The 18,788-nt window shown below is 53.3% G+C and overlaps 1 protein-coding gene across 2 annotated transcripts in view; it reads left to right on the top strand.

Annotated features, from left to right (window-relative positions):
* LOC127574514 (SWI/SNF-related matrix-associated actin-dependent regulator of chromatin subfamily D member 3-like) overlaps nucleotides 1-18,788 on the top strand; it is a 52,542-nt gene that overhangs the window by 18,188 nt on the left and 15,566 nt on the right. The window contains exons 1-5 of one of the 2 annotated variants that reach the window (XM_052023548.1): nucleotides 1,530-1,679; nucleotides 14,544-14,734; nucleotides 16,092-16,134; nucleotides 17,006-17,128; nucleotides 17,405-17,527. In XM_052023548.1, coding sequence (XP_051879508.1) covers nucleotides 1,602-1,679; nucleotides 14,544-14,734; nucleotides 16,092-16,134; nucleotides 17,006-17,128; nucleotides 17,405-17,527 — 558 coding nt within the window. In that variant the 5' untranslated portion in view covers nucleotides 1,530-1,601. Of the gene's footprint in view, nucleotides 1-1,529; nucleotides 1,680-14,543; nucleotides 14,735-16,091; nucleotides 16,135-17,005; nucleotides 17,129-17,404; nucleotides 17,528-18,788 lie in introns of those variants that run through there. The other variant, XM_052023549.1, reaches the window with a different exon arrangement.

Below are 18,788 nucleotides of genomic sequence, written 5' to 3'. Positions count from 1 at the left end.
GAGGGGGCTGCTCACAACCAGGTGTGACCCGAACCCCCGGCCCCCCCCTCACCGTCCTTCCCACTCCCTCATTCTCCATCAATGTTCCTCCTTTCTGCTCTTCCCCCCCACCCCTCCCTCCCCACCCTCTCTCCCCCCCACCCCTCCCTCCCCACTCCCACCCTCTCTCCCTCCCCACCCCACCCCTCCCTCCCCACTCCCACCCTCTCTCCCTCCCCACCCCTCCCTCCCCACTCCCACCCTCTCTCCCTCCCCACCCAACCCCTCCCTCCCCACCCTCTCCCTCCGCACCCTCCCTCCCCACCCCACCCCTCTCTCCCTCCCCACCCCACCCCTCCCTCCCCACTCCCACCCTCTCTCCCTCCCCACCCAACCCCTCCCTCCCCACCCTCTCCCTCCGCACCCTCCCTCCCCACCCCACCCCTCTCTCCCTCCCCACCCCACCCCTCCCTCCCCACCCTCTCCCTCCCCACCCCACCCCTCTCTCCCTCCCCACCCCACCCCTCCCTCCCCACCCTCTCCCTCCCCACCCCACCCTCTCCCTCCCCACCCCTCCCCCTCCCTCTGACCTGTCCTCTTTTTTTCTCTCGCCTTCTCTCTCTTCCCCCTCTCTACATATTCCCCCCACAACCCCCTCTACATTCTCTCCTCCCCCCCCCTCTCCCCCGCTCTCCCCCCCCCCCTCCCTCCCTCTGTCCGTCCGTTCCGCCGTTGACCTTCACACCGAGCGGACACCACGCATGCTCCGGCCACTGGGACTCTCCGGACCCCGCGGTCTGGGCAGCGGGAGCGGCGCCCTGAGGGGGGAGCGAGGGCGCAGCGGCTCCGGGCACCTGCCCCGGGAGAGGGGAGGGGGGAGTGAGGCCCTGGAGGGGACACCGTTCACCGTCTGCCGGTGCGGGGGCTCGTTTTCCCACCAGAGGCGTTCACTTCGCCCTCCCCAATCCTCCCCTCACCCCTCGCCTCACCCACATCAACCCCTCCCTCCCTCCCCTCTCTCCCCCTCCCTCCCCCTCCCCTCTCCCCCTCCCTCCCCCTCCCCTCCCTCCCCCTCCCCTCTCCCCCCTCCCCCTCCCTCCCCCTCCCCTCCCCTCTCCCTCCCCTCTCCCTCTCCCCTCCCCCTCCCTCTCTCCCTCCCCTCTCCCTCCCCTCTCCCTCCCCTCTCCCTCCCCTCTCCCCCCATCTCCTTCCCCTCCCCTCTCCCCCTCCCCTCTCCTTCCCCTCCCCTCTCCCTCCCTCTCCCCCTCCCCTCTCCCTCCCTCTCCCCCTCCCCTCTCCTTCCCCTCCCCTCTCCTTCCCCTCCCCTCTCCCTCCCCTCCCCTCTCCCTCCCTCTCCCCCTCCCCTCTTCTTCCCCTCCCTCTCTGAGGGATGGATCACATTCCCCCCGGTCCCGGACGGTGCGCTCCGTCACTGCGCCGCTGACGGGATCTGACAGCTGCCTCATTGCCCGCGTTGGCCGTCAGGAACCCCCCTCGTCCCCCAGTCACCCCCCCCCACCCCCCGCCCCCCCCCCCCCCCCGCCCGCTCCGCATTGAAAGGGAGCACTATTAAAGTGTGAGTGGGGAGGAGGGAGCGCAGGAGTCGGCAGAGAGCGGAGGAAATGTCGGCGGACGAGCCGAGCGGCGGCGCTCGGAGAGCCACCAAGAGCAAACTATTTGAGTTCCTGGTCCACGGGGTGGTGAGTCGGGCGGTGAACCGTCCCGGGACCTCATCCCAGCGGGAACAACGGAGTCCCGGGCGGGAGTTCAACACACTGTGTGTGTGGGAGAGGAGGGGGATGTGGCGGGGAGAGAGAGAGAGAATGTGGCAGGGGAGAGGGAGAGAGAGAATGTGGCAGGGGAGAGGGAGAGAGAGAGAATGTGGCAGGGGAGAGAGAGAGAGAGAATGTGGCAGGGGAGAGGGAGAGAGAGAATGTGGCAGGGGAGAGGGAGAGAGAGAATGTGGCAGGGGAGAGAGAGAGAGAGAATGTGGCAGGGGAGAGAGAGAGAATGTGGCAGGGGAGAGAGAGAGAGAATGTGGCAGGGGAGAGAGAGAGAATGTGGCAGGGGAGAGGGAGAGAGAGAGAATGTGGCAGGGGAGAGGGAGAGAGAGAGAATGTGGCAGGGGAGAGAGAGAGAATGTGGCAGGGGAGAGAGAGAATGTGGCAGGGGAGAGGGAGAGAGAGAGAATGTGGCAGGGGAGAGAGAGAGAGAATGTGGCAGGGGAGAGAGAGAGAGAATGTGGCAGGGGAGAGAGAGAGAGAATGTGGCAGGGGAGAGAGAGAGAGAATGTGGCAGGGGAGAGAGAGAGAGAGAATGTGGCAGGGGAGAGAGAGAGAGAGAATGTGGCAGAGGAGAGAGAGAGAGAGAATGTGGCAGAGGAGAGAGAGAGAGAGAATGTGGCAGGGGAGAGAGAGAGAATGTGGCAGGGGAGGGAGAGAATAGAACTTAGAACAGCACGTAGAATGTTACAGCACAGTACAGGCCCTTCAGCCCACAATGCTGTGCTGACATTTTATCCTGCTCTGAGATCTATCTAACCCTTCCCTCCCACATAGCCCCCCATTTCTCTATCATTCATGTGTCTAAGAGTCTCTTAAATGTCCCTAATGTATCTGCCCCCACAACCTCTGCCGGCAGTACGTTCCACACACCCACCACTCTCTGTGTAAAAAAAAAACTTACCCCTGACATCCCCCTTATACCTTCCTCCAATCACCTTAAAATTATGTCCCCTTGTGTTAGCCATTGTCACCCTGGGAAAAAGTCTCTGACTGTCCACTCTATCTATGCCTCATCGTCTTGTACACCTCTATCAAGTCACCTCTCATCCTCCTCTCCGAAGAGAAAAGCCCTAGCTCGCTCAACCTATCCTCATAAGACATGCTCTCCAATCCAGGCAGCATCCTGGTAAATCTCCTCTGCACCCTCTCTAAAGTTTCCACATCCTTCCTGTAATGAGGCGACCAGAACTGAACACAATGCTCCAAGTGTGGTCTGACCAGAGTTTTACAGAGCTGCAACATCACCTCGCGGCTCTTGAACTCAATACCCTGACTAATGAAGGCCAACACACCATCCGCCTTCTTAACAACCCTATTGACCTGCGTGGTAACCTTGAGGGATCTATGGACGTGGACCTCAAGATCCCTCTGTTCCTCCACACTGCTAAGGGGAGAGAGAGAATGTGGAAGGGAAGAGAGAGAGTGTGTGGGCAGGGGAGGGAGAGAGAGAGTGTGGCAGAGGAGAGAGAGAGAGAGTGTGGCAGAGGAGAGGGAGAGAGAGAGAGTGTGGCAGAGGAGAGGGAGAGAGAGAGAGTGTGGCAGAGGAGAGGGAGAGAGAGAGAGTGTGGCAGAGGAGAGGGAGGGAGAGAGAGTGTGGCAGAGGAGAGGGAGGGAGAGAGAGAGTGTGGCAGAGGAGAGGGAGAGAGAGAGTGTGGCAGAGGAGAGGGAGAGAGAGTGTGGCAGAGGAGAGGGGGAGAGAGAGAGAGAGTGTGGCAGAGGAGAGGGAGAGAGAGAGAGAGTGGGTAGATGGAGTTTAATTGGGCAAGTGTTGTACTTTGGCAGGTCAAGTATGCAGTAAATGGCAGGACCCTTGGGAGCACTGATGTACAAAGGGATCTGTGGGTCCAAGTCCATAGCTCCCTGAAAGTGACAACACAAGTAGGTAGGGTGGTAAAGAAGGCGTATGGCACGCTGCCTTCATCAGTCAGGGCATTGAGTATAAGAGTCAGGAAATCACGTTGCAGCCATGTAAAACTTTGGTCAGGCTGCACTTGGAGCACTGTGTGTGGTTCTGGTCGCCCCATTACAGGAAGGATGTGGAGGTTTTGGAGAGGCTGCAGAAGAGGTTCTGGAACGTGCTGCCAGGGGTGGTGGTGGAAGCAGATATACGATAGCAATGTTTAAGAGGCATTTAGACAGACACCTGATTGTGCAGGGAGTGGAGGGATATGGACCACGTTCAGGCAGATGGAATTTAGGTTAAATTGGCATCATGGTCGGCACAGACATGGTGGGCCGAAGGGCCTGTTCCTGTGCTGCGCTGTGAATCTACAAACGTTTGGAAAGTTAGAATCGGAATCAGGTTTATTATCACTGATGAATGTCGTGAAATGTGTTGTTTTGCAGCAGCAGTACAGTGCAAGACATAAAATTACTACAAATTACAAAATAGATAAATAGTACAAAAAAAGGAATAACGAGGTGGTGTTCATGGGTTCATGGACCGTTCAGAAATCTGATGGCGGAGGGGAAGGAGCTGTTCCTGAATTGTTGAGTGTGGATCTTCAGGCTCCTGCACCTCCTCCCTGATGGTAGTAACAAGAAGAGGGCATGTCCCAGGTGGTGAGGGTCCTCAGTGATGGATGCCACCTTCTTGAGGCACTGCCTCGATGATGGAGAGGGTTGTGCCCGTGATGGAGCTGGCTAAGTCTACAACCCTCTGCAGCCTCTTGTGATCCTGTGCATTGGAGCCTCCATACCAGGAGGTGATGCAACCAGTCAGAATGCTCTCCACTGTACGTCTGTAGAAATTTGCAGGAGTCTTTGGTGACATACCAATCTCCTCAAACTCCTAACAAAATAGAGCTACTGGCGTGCCTCCTTTGCAATTGCATCAATGTGTTGGGCTCAGGGTAGATGCTCTGAGATGTTGACACCCAGGAACTTGAAGCTGCTCACCCTTTGCACCGCTGACCCCTCAATGAGGGCTGGCGTGTGTTCTCCTGACTTCCCCTTCCTGATATCCACAATCAATTCCTTGGTCTTGCTGACATTGTGAGGTTGTTGTTGCGACACCACTCAACCAGCTGATCTATCTCATTCCTGTACGTCTCCTTGTTGCCATCTGAGATTCTGCCAACAACAGTGGTGTCATCGGCGAATTTATAGATGGTGTTTGAGATGTGCTTGGCCACGCAATCATGAGAGTAGAGCAGTGGGCTAAGCACACATCCTTGCCTGTGTTGACTGTCAACGAGGAAGAGATGTTTCTACAATCCACGCTGACTGTGGTCTCCCGATAAGGAAGTCAAGGTTCCAGTTGCAGAGGGAGGTACAGAGGCCCAGGTTTTGAAGCTTGGTGATTAGTACTGAGGGGATGGTGGTGTTGAATGCCGAGTTGTAATCGATAAACAGCAGCCTGATGTACATTCTGCTGTTGCATAGGTGCTCCAAAGCTGAGTGGAGAGCCAGTGAGATTGCGTCCGCTGTAGACCTGTTGTGGTGGTGGGCAAATTGCAGCGGGTCCAGGTCCTTGCCCAGGCAGGAGTTAATTCTAGCTGTAACCATCCTCACAAAACACTTCATCACCATAGATGTGAGTGCTACCAGGTGATAGTCATTGAGGCAGCTCACCCTGCTCTACTTGGGCACCAATATGATTGCTGCCCTTTTGAAGCAGGTGGGAACCTCTGACCACAGCAGTGAGAGGTTGAAGATAGGGTGTGAAATGTGTTGTTTTGCGGCAGCAGTACAGTGCAAAGGTGTTAAAGTCAATAAATTACAAATATAAATAAATAGTGAAAAAAAAAGGAATAACGAGGTAGTGGGTTCATGGTCCATTCAGAAATCTGATGGCGGAGGGGCAGAAGCTGCTCCTGAATTGTTGAATTTGGGTCTTCAGGCTCCTGTACCTCCTCCCCCGTTGGTTGTAATGAGAAGAGGGCATGTCCCGGGTGGTGAGGGTCCTCAGTGATGGATGCCGCCTTCTTGAGGCACCGCCTCTTGAAGATGTCCTCAATGGTGGGGAGGGTTGTGCCTGTGATGGAGCTGGCTGAGTCTACAACCCTCTGCAGCCTCTTGCGATCCTGTGCATTGGAGCCTCCATACCAGGTGGTGATGCAACCAGTCAGAATGCTCTCCACCGTACACCTGTAGAAATTTGTAAAAGTCTTTGGTTGTAACCAGATTATAACAGACCCTCTGCAATTTCCTTCCTTAATTCCCTCAGCAACCGAGGATGTTTCCCATCCAGATCAGGAATTTCCACTTCATTACACCTTCCCTTTCTGAGCCTCCAGCAGCATCCTCCTGCAGGTGAAGACTGATGTAAAGAACACATTGAATTCCTCAGCCGTGCCCACTGTCTCCCTGAGCAGATTCCTGCCTGTGCTCTCCTCCTACAGTGTATTCCCTGGTCTCATTCCCGTATGATGTCTGTGAACAACCCTTCACGTCTCTACCAGTTTTCTTTACGATCTTTCTTTACCTCTCTTATTTTTTTCTTTAACTTCCTCTCTGAAATATCTTACACAGATAGAACAGTTCAGCCCAGGAACAGGCCCTTCAGCCCACCATATCTGTGCTGACCATGATGCCAATCCAAACTAATTCCTTCTGCCTGCACATGGTCCGTATCCCTCCATTCCCTGCCTGTTCATGTGTCTGTCTAAATGCCTCTTAACCATTGCTATTGTATCTGGTTCCACCATCTCCCCTGGCAGCATGTTCCAGGCACCCACCATTCTCTGTGTGTAAACAAAAACTTGCCTTGTACACCTCTAAACTTTCCCCTCTCACCTTAAAGCTATGCCTTTAATTTGACATTTCTACCCTGGGAAAAAGATGTTGACCATCTTCTCTATCGGTGCCCCTCATAATTTTATAAACTTCTGTCAGGTCTCCCCTCAGCCTCTGCCGCTCCAGAGAAAACAACCCAAGTTTGTCCAACCTCTCCTTGTGGCTAATACTCTCCAATCCAGGCAGCATCCTGGTGAACCTCTTCTGCACCCTCTCCAAAGCCTCCACATCCTTCCTATAGTGGGGTGACCAGAACTGCACACAGTACTCTTAATGTGGCCTAACCAAAGTTTTATACAGCTGCAACATGACTTCCTGACTTTCGTACTTGGTGCCCAACTGATGAAAGCAAGCACGCTGTACACCTTCTTCACCACCCTATCCACTTGTGCCTTCAGGGAGCAATGGACTTGGACCCAAAGATCCCTCAATGATCCCAAGGGTCCTAATATTTACTGCATACTTACCTCTTGCATTTGACCTCCCAATGTGCAATACCTCACACAGTCTCATAGAGTCATACGGCATGGAAACAGGCCCTTTGGCCAACTAGTCCATGCTGACCAAAATTTTCATCTAAGCTAGCCTGATTTGCCCACGTTTGGCCCATATCCCTCTAAACCTTTCCTATCCATGTACCTGTTCAAGTTCCTTTTAAAGGTTGTTAATGTACCTGCCTCAACTACTACCTCTGGCAGCTCATTCCATGTACTTACTAACCTCAGGGTGAAAAAATTGTCCCTCAGGTTTCCCTCTCTCCCTGAACCCATGTTCCCTTGTTCTTGATTCCCCAACCCTGGGAAAAACACTGTGCGCATTCACCCTATCTATGGCCCTCATGGTTTCATACACCTCTCATATATCACCCCTTAGTCTCCTATGCTCCATTGAATAAAGTCCCAGCCTGCTTAACCTCTCTCCATAACTCAGTCCCTTAAGTCCCAGCAACATCCTTGTAAATCTCCTCTGCACTCTTTCCAGCTTAATGGCATCTTTCCTATTGTAGGGCGACGAAAACCAAACACAGATTTCCAAATGTGACCTCACCAATGTCTTGTACGACACCTAAACTCCATCTGCCATTTCTCCGCTCAAATTTCCACCTGATCTATACCCTGCTGTATCCTTTGATCATCTTCCCATTATCCACAACTCCACCAAGTTTTGTGTTGTCTGCAAACATATTAATCAGACCACCTACATTTTCATCTCTACATATCTCAAACAATCCAGATCATTGATATACATCAGAAACAACAGAGGTCCCGGCACTGATCCCTGTGGAACACCACTGGTCACAAACCTCCAGTCAGAATAACATCCCTCTACCACTACCCTCTGCTTTCTATGACCAAGCCATATTTGTATCTAATCTACCAACTCAATGTGGATCCCAAGTAACTGCATCTTCTGGACGAGCCTACCATGAGGGACCTTGTCAAATGCCGTACATGTAGACAACATCACTGCCCTACCCTCATCAGGCATCTTTATCACTTCCTCAAAATCTCAGTCAAATTTGTGAGACGGGACCTGCCCTGCACAAAGCCATACTGACATTTCCTGATTAGTCCATGCTTTTCCAAGTGCCCTAGAATATTAACACAGTCCGCCCTGATCTCACCATCATCCATGTCCTCCTGCTTGGTGAATACCGACACAAAGTACTCATTTAGTACCTCACCCACTTCCTCTGGCTCCAGGTATAACTTCCCTCCATTGTCCTTGGCTGAACCTACCCTTTCCCTATCTATCCTCTTGCTCCTAACATACATATAAAATGCCTCGCAATCCTCCTTCATCCTTCTCGCCAAGAACACTTCATGGTCCCTTTATAGCTCTCCAGATTCCCTGTTCTTTCCTGCTTCCCTTACATTCCTCAAGGGCATTGCCTGATTTCAGCTTCCCAAACCTTACATATGTTTTCTTTCTCTTTTTGACTAAACTTACAATATCTCTTGTCATCCAAGGTTCCCAACCCTTATCTTTCATTCTCACAGAAACATGCTGGTCCTGATCTCTAATTAACTGGCCTTTAAAAGACTCCCACATATGCGACATGGATTTACTCTCAAACAGCTGCTCCCAGTCTATTCTCCCCAGTTCCCACCTAGTCTTGTTGTAATTAACCCTCCCCCAATTTAGCCCTTTCACCCAATGACCAGTCTTATCCATGACATGCGGAATTATGACCACTGTTCCCGAAATGTTCTCCCACTGAAACTTGGATCACCCGGTCAGGCTCATTCCCCAGTATAAAGTCTAGTATGGCCCCATCCCTAGTTGGACAATCTAAATTGGTTTATTATTGTCACATGTACCGAGGTACAGTGAAAAACTTTGTTTTGCATGCCATCCATACAAATCATTTCATTACACAGTGCATTGAGGTAGTACAAGGGAAGACAACACAGAATACAGAATAAAGTGTTACAGTTACAGAGAAAGTGCAGTGCAGGCAGACAATAAGGTGCAAGGCCATAACGAGGTAGGTTGTGAGGTTAAGAGTCCACCTTATCGTACCAGGGGACCGACCGTTCAAGAGTCTTGTAGCAGCGGGATAGAAGCTGTCCTTGAGCCTGGTGGTACGTGCTTTCAGGCTTTTGTATCTTCTACCCGATGGGAGGGGGGAGAAGAGAGAATGTCTGGGGTTGGAGGGATCCTTCCTGGATGCACCTAACAAATTCCACCCCATCTAAACCGTTCGCACTAAGGGAGTCCCAGTCAATATTGGGGAAGTTAAAATCTCCCACTACAACCCTCTTGTCCTTGCATCTTTCCATGATCTGCCTGCATATTTGTTCGCCTATCTCCTGCTGGCTGTTGGAAGGCTTATAGTATAACACATTATAATGATGGCACCTTTCTTATTCCTGAGTTCTACCCATATGACCTCGCAGGATGAGCCCTCCAGGATGTCCTCTCTAAGTGCCACTGTGACCTTCTCCCTGATCAGTAGTGCAACTCCCTCTCCTCTTTTACATCCCTCTCTATGACATCTGAAACATGTAAACCCTGGAACTTTGAGCAGCCAGTCTTGTCTCTCTCTCAATCAAGTTTCTGTAATGGCCACAACATCACGTTCCATGTATTAATCTAGGCTCTAAGTTCATCTGCCTTCCCATTCATCCCTTCAGGTCCCCCCAGGTCCCAGGGAACAATCCCACCCCCCTCCTTATTTCCCTGAACCCCAACAACTTATCCTCAATCACACATGCCCATAACTCCCCTTTTAAGTTTTCTGTCATTAACCTAACGAGGACCAATTTACAGCAGCCAATTGAGCAACCCAGGAGGAAACCGGAGCACCCGGGGAAAACCCATGGGGTCACAGGGAGAACATGCAAACTCCACACAAACCGTGCCCGAGGTCACAATCAAACCCTTGGAGCTGGTGTCGGCCATCTGCCAGATTCTCTTTCCTTCTGCTCTGTTCAACCGTCCATCTTTTGGTTGTCCAGCTTTATGTCCCTACCCTACTCCCTCACGTGGCTGTACAGGGACTGCAGCTGAAACATCTCCGCTTGAAAGGCCTTCCACTGTTCCATACAGTCCTGCCTGCCAAGCTTTGGTTCCCCTTAACCTCAGCCAGACCTCATGGGGTCATAGAGTCATGCAGCACAGAAACAGGCCATTAGGCCCATCCCGTCCATGCTGACCAGTGCGCACCCATCCACATTAATCCAGCAGTTGGATTGTAGGAACCTGTTCTCATTCCATTTAGATTGGCCTTTGCAATTGACTATCTTTGCCTTGGGTGATCTAGGCCCTTTTCCATGGTTATTCTAAACCTTATGATTTGATTGCTATTTCCTAAATGCTCCCCACCGATGCATGTTCCGCTGACCTGACTCATTTTCCAGGACCAAATCCATCAATGTCACCTTCCTTGTTAGGCCGGAAACACAGTTCGGAAATTCCTCTCCCTGTCACTATGCCATCCTGTATGTGGGTAGTTATCACTGCTGTGCCTCATCACTAATCCTACTTCAACAGCCCCACTTCTAACCATATGAAGGAAGGTCAGTGATGTCTTTATCAGTCACACGTACATCGAAACACACAGTGAAATGCATCTTTTGCGTAGGGTGTTCTGGGGGCAGCCCGCAAGTGTCGCCACGCTTCCGGCGCCAACATAGCATGCCCACAACTTCCTAACCCGTACGTCTTTGGAATGTGGGAGGAAACCCACGCAGACACGGGAGAATGTACAAACTCCTTACAGACAGTGGCGGGAATTGAACCCGGGTGCTGGCACTGTAACAGCGTTACACTAACCGCTACACTACCGTACCTGCCCATATTGAAGCAGCCCATTGATGAAGCAGCTGAAGGCAGTTGGGCCCAGGACACTCCCTGAGAAACTCCTGCACTGATGACCTGGGACTGGGTGATTGACCTCCAACACCCACCTGCATCTTCCTGTGTGTGAAGTCTGACTCTAACTCGGGGGTGTTTCCCCTCGGTGCCCATGGACTTCACTTTTACCAGGGCTCCTTGATGTCACCCTCGGTCAAACACTGCCCTGATGTCGAGGGCAGTCACTCTCACCTCACCTCTGGAGTTCAGCTCCCTGGTCCACATTGGACCCAGGCTGTGGTGGGGTCTGGAGCTCAGTGGTCCTGTTGAAACCCAAACTGGGCATTGGAGAGCAGGTTATTGGTCAGTCGGTGCCTCTTGAGTCAGAATCAGGTTTATTATCACTGTCTTACATCAGGTGAAATTTGCTGTTTTGCGGCAGCAGTACAGTGCAAGACATAAAATTACTAAAAATAAATAGTGCAAAAGAGGAATAATGAGGTAGTGTTCATGGTTTCAGGCTCCTGTACCTCCTCCCCGATGGTAGTAACGAGAAGAGGTGAGGGTCCTTAGTGATGGATGTCGCCTTCTTGAGCCACCACCTCTTGAAGATGTCCTTGATGGTGGGGAGGTTTATGCCCGTGATGGAGCTGGCTGAGTCTACAACCCTCTGCAGCCTCTTGTGATCCTGTGCATTGGAGCCTCCATACCAGGCGGTGATGCAACCAGTCAGAATGCTCTCCACCGTACATCTGTAGAAATTTGCAAGGGTCTTTGGTGACATACCGAATCTCCTCAAACTCCTAACGAAGTAGAGCCACTGGTGTGCCTTCTTCATGATTGCATCAGTGTGTTGGGCGCAGGATAGATCCGCTGAGATGTTGACGCCCAGGAACTTGAAGCTGCTCAACCCTTTCACCGCTGACCCCTCAATGAGGACTGGTGTGTGTTCCACCAACTTCCCCTTCCTGAAGTCCACAATCAATTCCTTGGTCTTGCTGACGTTGAGTGCGAGGTTGTTGTTGCGACACCACTCAACCAGCCGATCTATCTCACTCCTGTACACCTCCTCTGAGATTCTGCCGACAACAGTGGTGTCATCGGCTAATTTATAGATGGTGTTTGAGCTGTGCTTAGCCACACAGTCATGAGTGTAGAGAGAGTAGAGCAGTGGGCTAAGCACACATCCTTGAGGTGTGCCTGTGTTGATCCTCAGAGAGGAGGAGATGTTACTACTGATCCACACTGACTGGTCTCTCCATAAGGAAGTCGAGAATCCAGTTGCAGAGGGAGGTGCAGAGGCCCAGGTTTAGAAGTTTGGTGTTTAGTACTGAGGGGATGATGGTGTTGAACACCGAGCTGTAATCTTTATTATTCCAAAATAAACTTTATTCATAATAAAAGACAAACTATATGCAATTATAAAACACTGCAAGGCTTTACATTCTTGTACAGATCATTCATTAGTGTTACCTTTTTATATAAAAAACACAGCACCGATGCCACACGTGTGGCTCCCTGGGGGCTACCCAGTCCCATATTTACAATATTTAATGGGCTGTCTCACCTGACCCCGCCCCTCCCACTCCAGTGGCAGAAGAACCCTAAACTGTAGTCCTTCCCCACCGAGCCCTTCCGTTGGCTGCACCTAGCTTCAGTGCGTCCCTCAGCACGTACTCCTGCAGCCTGGAATGTGCCAGCCGGCAGCATTCCCCTACGGACATCTCACAGTGCTGGGAGACCAACAAGTTTCGGGCAGACCAAAGGGCGTCTTTCACCGAGTTGATGACCTTCCAGCAGCAGTTGATGTCTGTCTCTGTAGTGTCTCTGGGAACAGCCCATAGATCAGAGAATCCTCTGTTATGCCGCTGCTGGGGATGAACCGTGACAAGGATCCCTGCATCTTTTGCCACACCCTCCTCACAAACCCACAGCCCGCAAAGAGGTGGGTGACCGTCTTGGCCCCAGCGCAGTCCTTCCGGGTGCAGTGCGCGCTGGGAGTGAGGTTCCAAGATGTAGTCGATAAACAGCAGCCTGATGTATTCTTTGCTTTTGTCTAGGTGCTCCAAAGCCGAGTGGAGAGCCAGTGAGATTGCATCTGCTGTAGACCTGTTGTGGCAGTAGGCAAATTGTAGCAGGTCTAGGTCCTTGCTCAGGCAGGAGTTAATTTCCTCACAATGGACGTCATCACAGTAGATGTGAGTGCTATCGGGCGATAGTCATTGAGGCAGCTCACCCTGCTCTTCTTGGGCACCGGTATGATTGATGCCATTTTGAAGCAGGTGGGAACCTCCGACTGCAGCAGTGAGAGGTTGAAGATGTCCTTGAACACTCCAGCCAGTTGGTCAGCACATATTTTCAGTATCTGGCCAGGTACACCGTCGGGGCCTGATGCCTTGCGAGGGTTCACCCTCTTGAAGGATGTTCTGACGTCGGCCTCTGAGACAGAGATCACAGGGTCGCCAGATGCTGTGGGGATTCACACAGGTGTAGTGTTATTCTCCATCTCAAACTGTGCATAAAAGGCGTTGAGCTCATCGGAGAGTGAAGCATCACTACCATTTATGCTGTTAGGTTTTGCCTTGTAGGAAGTCATGGCATGCAGACCCTGCCACAACTGTCATGCATCCGATTGTGTCTCTAACTTCACACGGAATTGCCTTTTTGCTCTCACGATGGCCTTCCATAGGTCATATCTGAACTTCTTGTAGGGTTCTTGATATCACGATGTGCTAATGACTGAGAGTGGATTAATGGGGCAGTAATTCACCAGATTAGATTGGTCCTATGTTCTGGGAACCTATTGAGTCAAGTGAAGAATTAGCTGAAGTCTGACCCCGGGTGCTCTGGTTTCCTCCCACATTCCAAAGGCGTACGGGTTAGGAAGTTGTGGGCGTGCTATGTTGGCACCGGAAGCGTGGCAACACTTGCGGGCTGCCCCCAGAACACTCTACACAAAAAGATGCATTTCACTGTGTGTTTCGATGTACACGAAATAAATATTTTGTCTTTAGCATATGAGAGGTCCGTTCAAGAGTCTGATAACAGTGGGATAGAAGCTGTCCTTGAGCCTGGTGATATGTGTTCTCAGGCTTTTATATCTTCTGCCAAATAGAAGCAGGAGAAGAGAGAATGTCCAGGGTGGGTGGGGTCTTTGATTATGCTGGCTGCTTTACCAAGGCAGCGAGAAGTGTAGACAGAGTCCACGGAGGGGAGGCTGGTTTCTGTGATTTTCTGGGCTGTGTCCACAGCTCTCTGTAGTTTCTTGTAGTCTCGGGCAGAGCAGTTGCCATACCAAGCCGTGATGTATCCTTTCTATGGCGCATCGATAAAAATTGGTGAGGGTCGACGGGAACATGCTGAATTTCCTTAGCCTTCTGAGGAAGTAGAGGCACTGGTGAGCTTTCTTGTTCGTGGCATCTACGTGATTTGACCAGAACAGGCTGTTAGCGATATTTACATCTAGGAACTTGAAGCTCTCAACCCTCTCGACCTCAGCACTGTTGATACAGACGGGATGTGTGCTCCGCTCCGCTCCACTTCCTGAAGTCCACCACCACTCAGGAGTAGTTGGACCAGGACTGGGGAGCTTTGATCTGATTGGCTGGTTGTGGGATCTGTAGTGTGCTGCTGTTCGGAAAGTCCGGTGCTCTGGGAACGGTGGGGGATTCCCGGGAGCGGGGCTCCAGCTGTTGCCTGCTGAATGGTTCACTGACCAACCAATGTCCTCTCTTTCTCTCCCAGCGCCCTGGGATGCCCTCGGCTGCCCGGATGGCTCCCCAGGGGTCTGCGATGGGCCCCCCGGGAGCCCCATACGGGGCCAGTCCCACCGTCCGGCCCGGCATCCCGCAGCCTGTCCTGGAGCAGTCCCGCAAACGTGCAGCCCCGCAGCAGGTACAGCAGCAGCAGGCAGCTGTGCAGAGCCGTGCCCGCAGGTAGGAGGTGCTGTGGGGGGGGCCGGGGGAGGTGGTGGAGGGAGGGAGAGGGGAGAGGGATGAGGGAGGTTGGTGTTCCTGGTGGGGGGGGGCAGGAGTGGGGGGTCGGGAGGGCCATGGGGAGGGAGAGGGATGAGGGAGGTGTTCCTGGGGAGTGGGGGCAGTGGTGGGCCAGAGGAGGAACGTTAGGATCTAATCACACCCCCCCCCCCACAACACCAGCTGACCTACTGACACCCTCCCAACACAAGGAGGTGGCCACTCGGCCCCTCAAGCCTGCCACCCCCCCACCCTGTTCAGTCAGATCACATCTGACTCAGTCTTGGCCTCAGTACGGCCCCCCCTCTTGCCCCCCCCCCAACCCAGGAGTTGCTTCCAGTTCAGACATCTGTCCGTCACCAAGTGGACATCCTCAGTGAGCCCGGCTGCACCGCGCTCTGGGAGTGTCACCACCTCAGACAGAGGGAACTCCTCCTCGCCGCCTCCTGAACCTCCCCCCGCCCCCGCTCTAGATACCCCCAGTGGGGGGAGCACCCTCCCACCCTGTCAACCCCCCTCGTTCTTCCCAACTCCACTGAGTATTGGCCCAACCTCTCGTCATCCACCGACCCTTCACCCCATGGATGGACCCAGTGACCCTTCACCTCGGGGATGGACCCAGTGACCCTCCACCCCAGGGATGGACCCAGTGACCCTTCACCCTGGGGATGAACCGGGGCCCTTCCCTGCACGGCCTCCTGTACTACCCATAGACACGGAGAATATCACAGTCCACGGAACCCCAGGGGCCGTCTCACCAACGCCTGGTGAAGTCGTATCAAAACTTCCCTCCATTTGTTCTCCCTTCCAACGTTCCATTAACCTTCCCTATTTATTCACTCACGCCGTCCTCTTGTTCCATGCTCTGGAAGCCCCCGTTCCCTGTTACCGCAACACTTGGTAGCCTCACTCCACTTAAATAATTTGTCTTGTCACTTCCTTCCGGAGTGGATGACCTCACACTTCCCCGTGTTATACTCCACCTGCCACGTTCCTCTGCAGGGCTCCGTCCGCAGTTCCCTCTGTCCCATCACATGTCACCAGGGAACAGTTGTGGTCCCAGCACTGATCCCTGCGGTACCCACGGACTCCCATCACCAGTGTCTTCACAGCCCCCTCCCGCTCCCCTCTCTCCCTCTCCCCTCCCCTCTCCCCCCTCCCCCTCTTCCCCTTCCCGCTCTCCCTCCCCCCCCCTCCCCTCTCGTCCAGCAGCCTGACTTTGACCTGGGTTGGTTCTATGTCCAGGTGTGAGCGGGTGTGAGTGAGTGTGACAGTTTTACTGTTGCCACGGTGATACTTTTCTGTTAACTATCCACAGTACCAAGCGGCGGAGGATGGTGGACAAGATCCTGCCCCAGAGGGTGAGTGGGGGTGGGTGGGGTGGGGCTGTTTGGTGTAAGGGGTGGGATGGCCCCAGGGATCCAGCACAGGAACGGCACGTGATGATTGGTGGAAATCTGCGCCTGATGTTACTTTTTTACACATAAGGAATTTCTTAATCATCCAACAGCCAAAACTTCAGATTACAATATTCCCTTCCTGATCTTGGACGTATTCAATCCCCGGTGTCCCCAACAGTCCCAGGACACCTCCAAGGTGCCAGAGGACACTGTGGGTTCTTCTTCAAGGGACGCCTGATGTTAACTGGCGACCTTCTCGGGACAAGGATGAACACACCGAGCCTGCTCCGCACTCCCAGAGTGAACCTGTCCTGTGCTGGAGGTCACTCACAGCCCAGGCGTCAATGTTTACCAGCAATGGCTCAGGGTGTTTCCTCGTCCCTGTCCCTCCCACTGCAGCCTATCCCTTACCACCTGACACTCTCCTCACTCACTCTGGGGGCGGGTGTGGGAGAGGTGACCCAGCCCCTGGGTAAGAAGGGAGAGGGTGGGGGTGACCTGCCATCAGGTGACCTGACCTGAGTTGGGGTGATGTCCTTGGGGGGTGGTGAAGGGTGCAGGGTCCAAGGTGGGACAGGGGAGCAGGACCTGAGGCCTCTCGGCCAACATTTGGGTTTGCTCCAGGGGCGAGAAGCAGGAGGAGGACATTTGGCTCATTGAGCTTGTCCTATCTCCAGTGGGAACAGGGCTGGTGGGTCCCATCTGATCCCCACGCCACGTGCAAGCACCCGTCCACCGGAGAGGTGAGGGGCAGGCCGGCCCAGCATCACTGCCCGGGGAGGGAGGGGTGGGGGCAGCGAGTGTGTTCCGGAACATTCTCCTTGTTCATCAGATCCGGGAGCTGGTCCCTGAATCCCAGGCATACATGGACCTGCTGGCCTTCGAGAGGAAGTTGGACCAGACCATCATGAGGAAGAGAGTGGACATTCAGGAGGCTCTGAAGAGGCCGATGAAGGTAAGACATGGGGGAGGGGAGATGGGACGTCCAGGGGTAGGGAGGAGGTGGGTGGGTGGGATGTCCAGGGGTGGGGAAGAGATTGTGGCGTAGGTTGGCACCAATGGAAGTCAGGGTGGGGAGAGGGGTCTGTGGGGGATGGGTGCTCAGGGGGTCCCGGGGGAGGGGACTTGGGATGAGGGTGGGTTGGAGGGTGGGTGCTGGTGGGCGGCTCTGGGGGTCCAGGCATTGACCTCTGACCTGTGTTTGTGTTGACCTCTGACCTGTGACCTGCAGCAAAAGCGGAAGCTCCGGCTGTACATCTCGAACACCTTTAACCCCGCACGTTCCGATGCCGAGGATTCTGACGGCTGCATCGCCTCCTGGGAGCTCCGGGTGGAGGGGAAGCTGCTGGAGGATGTGAGTGTCGAAGGAGTGAGAGGAGGCCACTCTGCCCCTCCAGACTGTCCCACCATTCATCAAGCTCATGGCTGATCTTCTACCTCAGCCCCACCTTCCTGCAGTATTCCTATTAATGCCCAGAAATCTATTGTTGAATAATCGCAACGACAGAGCCCCCACTGCCCTCTGGGCAGAGAATTCCAAAGATCCACCACCCTCCGTGCAAAGGAATTTCTCCCCATCCCTGTCCTCGATGCCCTGCCCCTTACCCTGAGACGTGACCCTGGTCCGAGACCCCTCAGCCGGGGAATCCCCCTCCCTGTCGAGCCCTGCAAGGATTTTGTAAGTTTCAGTGAGATCTCCTCATGTTCTAAACTCTGTAGAGTACAGGTTCGATCACACCCCGTCCAGGAAACCAACCATCCCCGAAACCTGTCCCGCGAGTCTTCACTGCAGTCTCTCCACCCTAAGTGTTCCCTTCCTTGGATAAGAAAGACACAACTGCACACAAGGTGTGGTCTTACCAAGGCACTGCATAATCCCTGTGGGGCATTTTACTCCTGAGTTCAAACCTCTCGTAATAAGGGCCAACATACCATTCACCTTTCCGTTGCTTTCTGCACCTGCGTGTTGCCTTTCAGTGACCTGTGTACAAGGACACCAGTGGGAGAGTCCAGGATCCGAGGGCACAGCCTCAGAATAAAGGGACGTCCCTTCAGAACGGAGATGAGGAGGAATTTCTTCAGCCAGAGGGTGGTGAATCTGTGGAATTCGTTGCCACAGAGGGCTGTGGAGGCCAAGTCACTGGGTGTACTTTAGGGAAGATATTGATAGGTTCTTGATTGGTAAGGGGGTTAAGGGTTACGGGGAGAAGGCAGGAGAATGGGGTGGGGGAGAAGAAAATCAGCCATGATCGAATGGCGGAGCAGACTCGATGGGCCGAATGGCCTGATTATGCTCCTATGTCTTATGGTTTCTTTGAACATCAACGTTTCCCAATCTCAAAACTGTCCAGTTTCTCCCAGAAATTCTTCTCCAAGTCTCTATTTATAAAACCCAGAATTTACAAAGCTGCTTTTGAAATTCCCTCAACTTTATGGTTTTGTGGAGGAATTTTCCAGATTTATATTCAAAGAAATTTCCTCAGTACCGCCCCTCCCACAGTGTGACACTGAGATTCCTTCGCTCTTTGGAACATGTGTCTGACCCTCTGACTGAACGGCTGTGTCTGCTCACTGACAGACCCCCTTCCTGTGGGTAACGCTGGGTTTGTTCTGTG

This window comes from Pristis pectinata, chromosome 9 (genome assembly GCF_009764475.1).
Source record: "Pristis pectinata isolate sPriPec2 chromosome 9, sPriPec2.1.pri, whole genome shotgun sequence".
In the NCBI taxonomy this organism is placed as follows: Eukaryota; Metazoa; Chordata; class Chondrichthyes; order Rhinopristiformes; family Pristidae; genus Pristis; species Pristis pectinata.
Note: the sequence above shows the minus strand (reverse complement) of the source record. Positions and strands in the feature narration are given on the sequence as shown.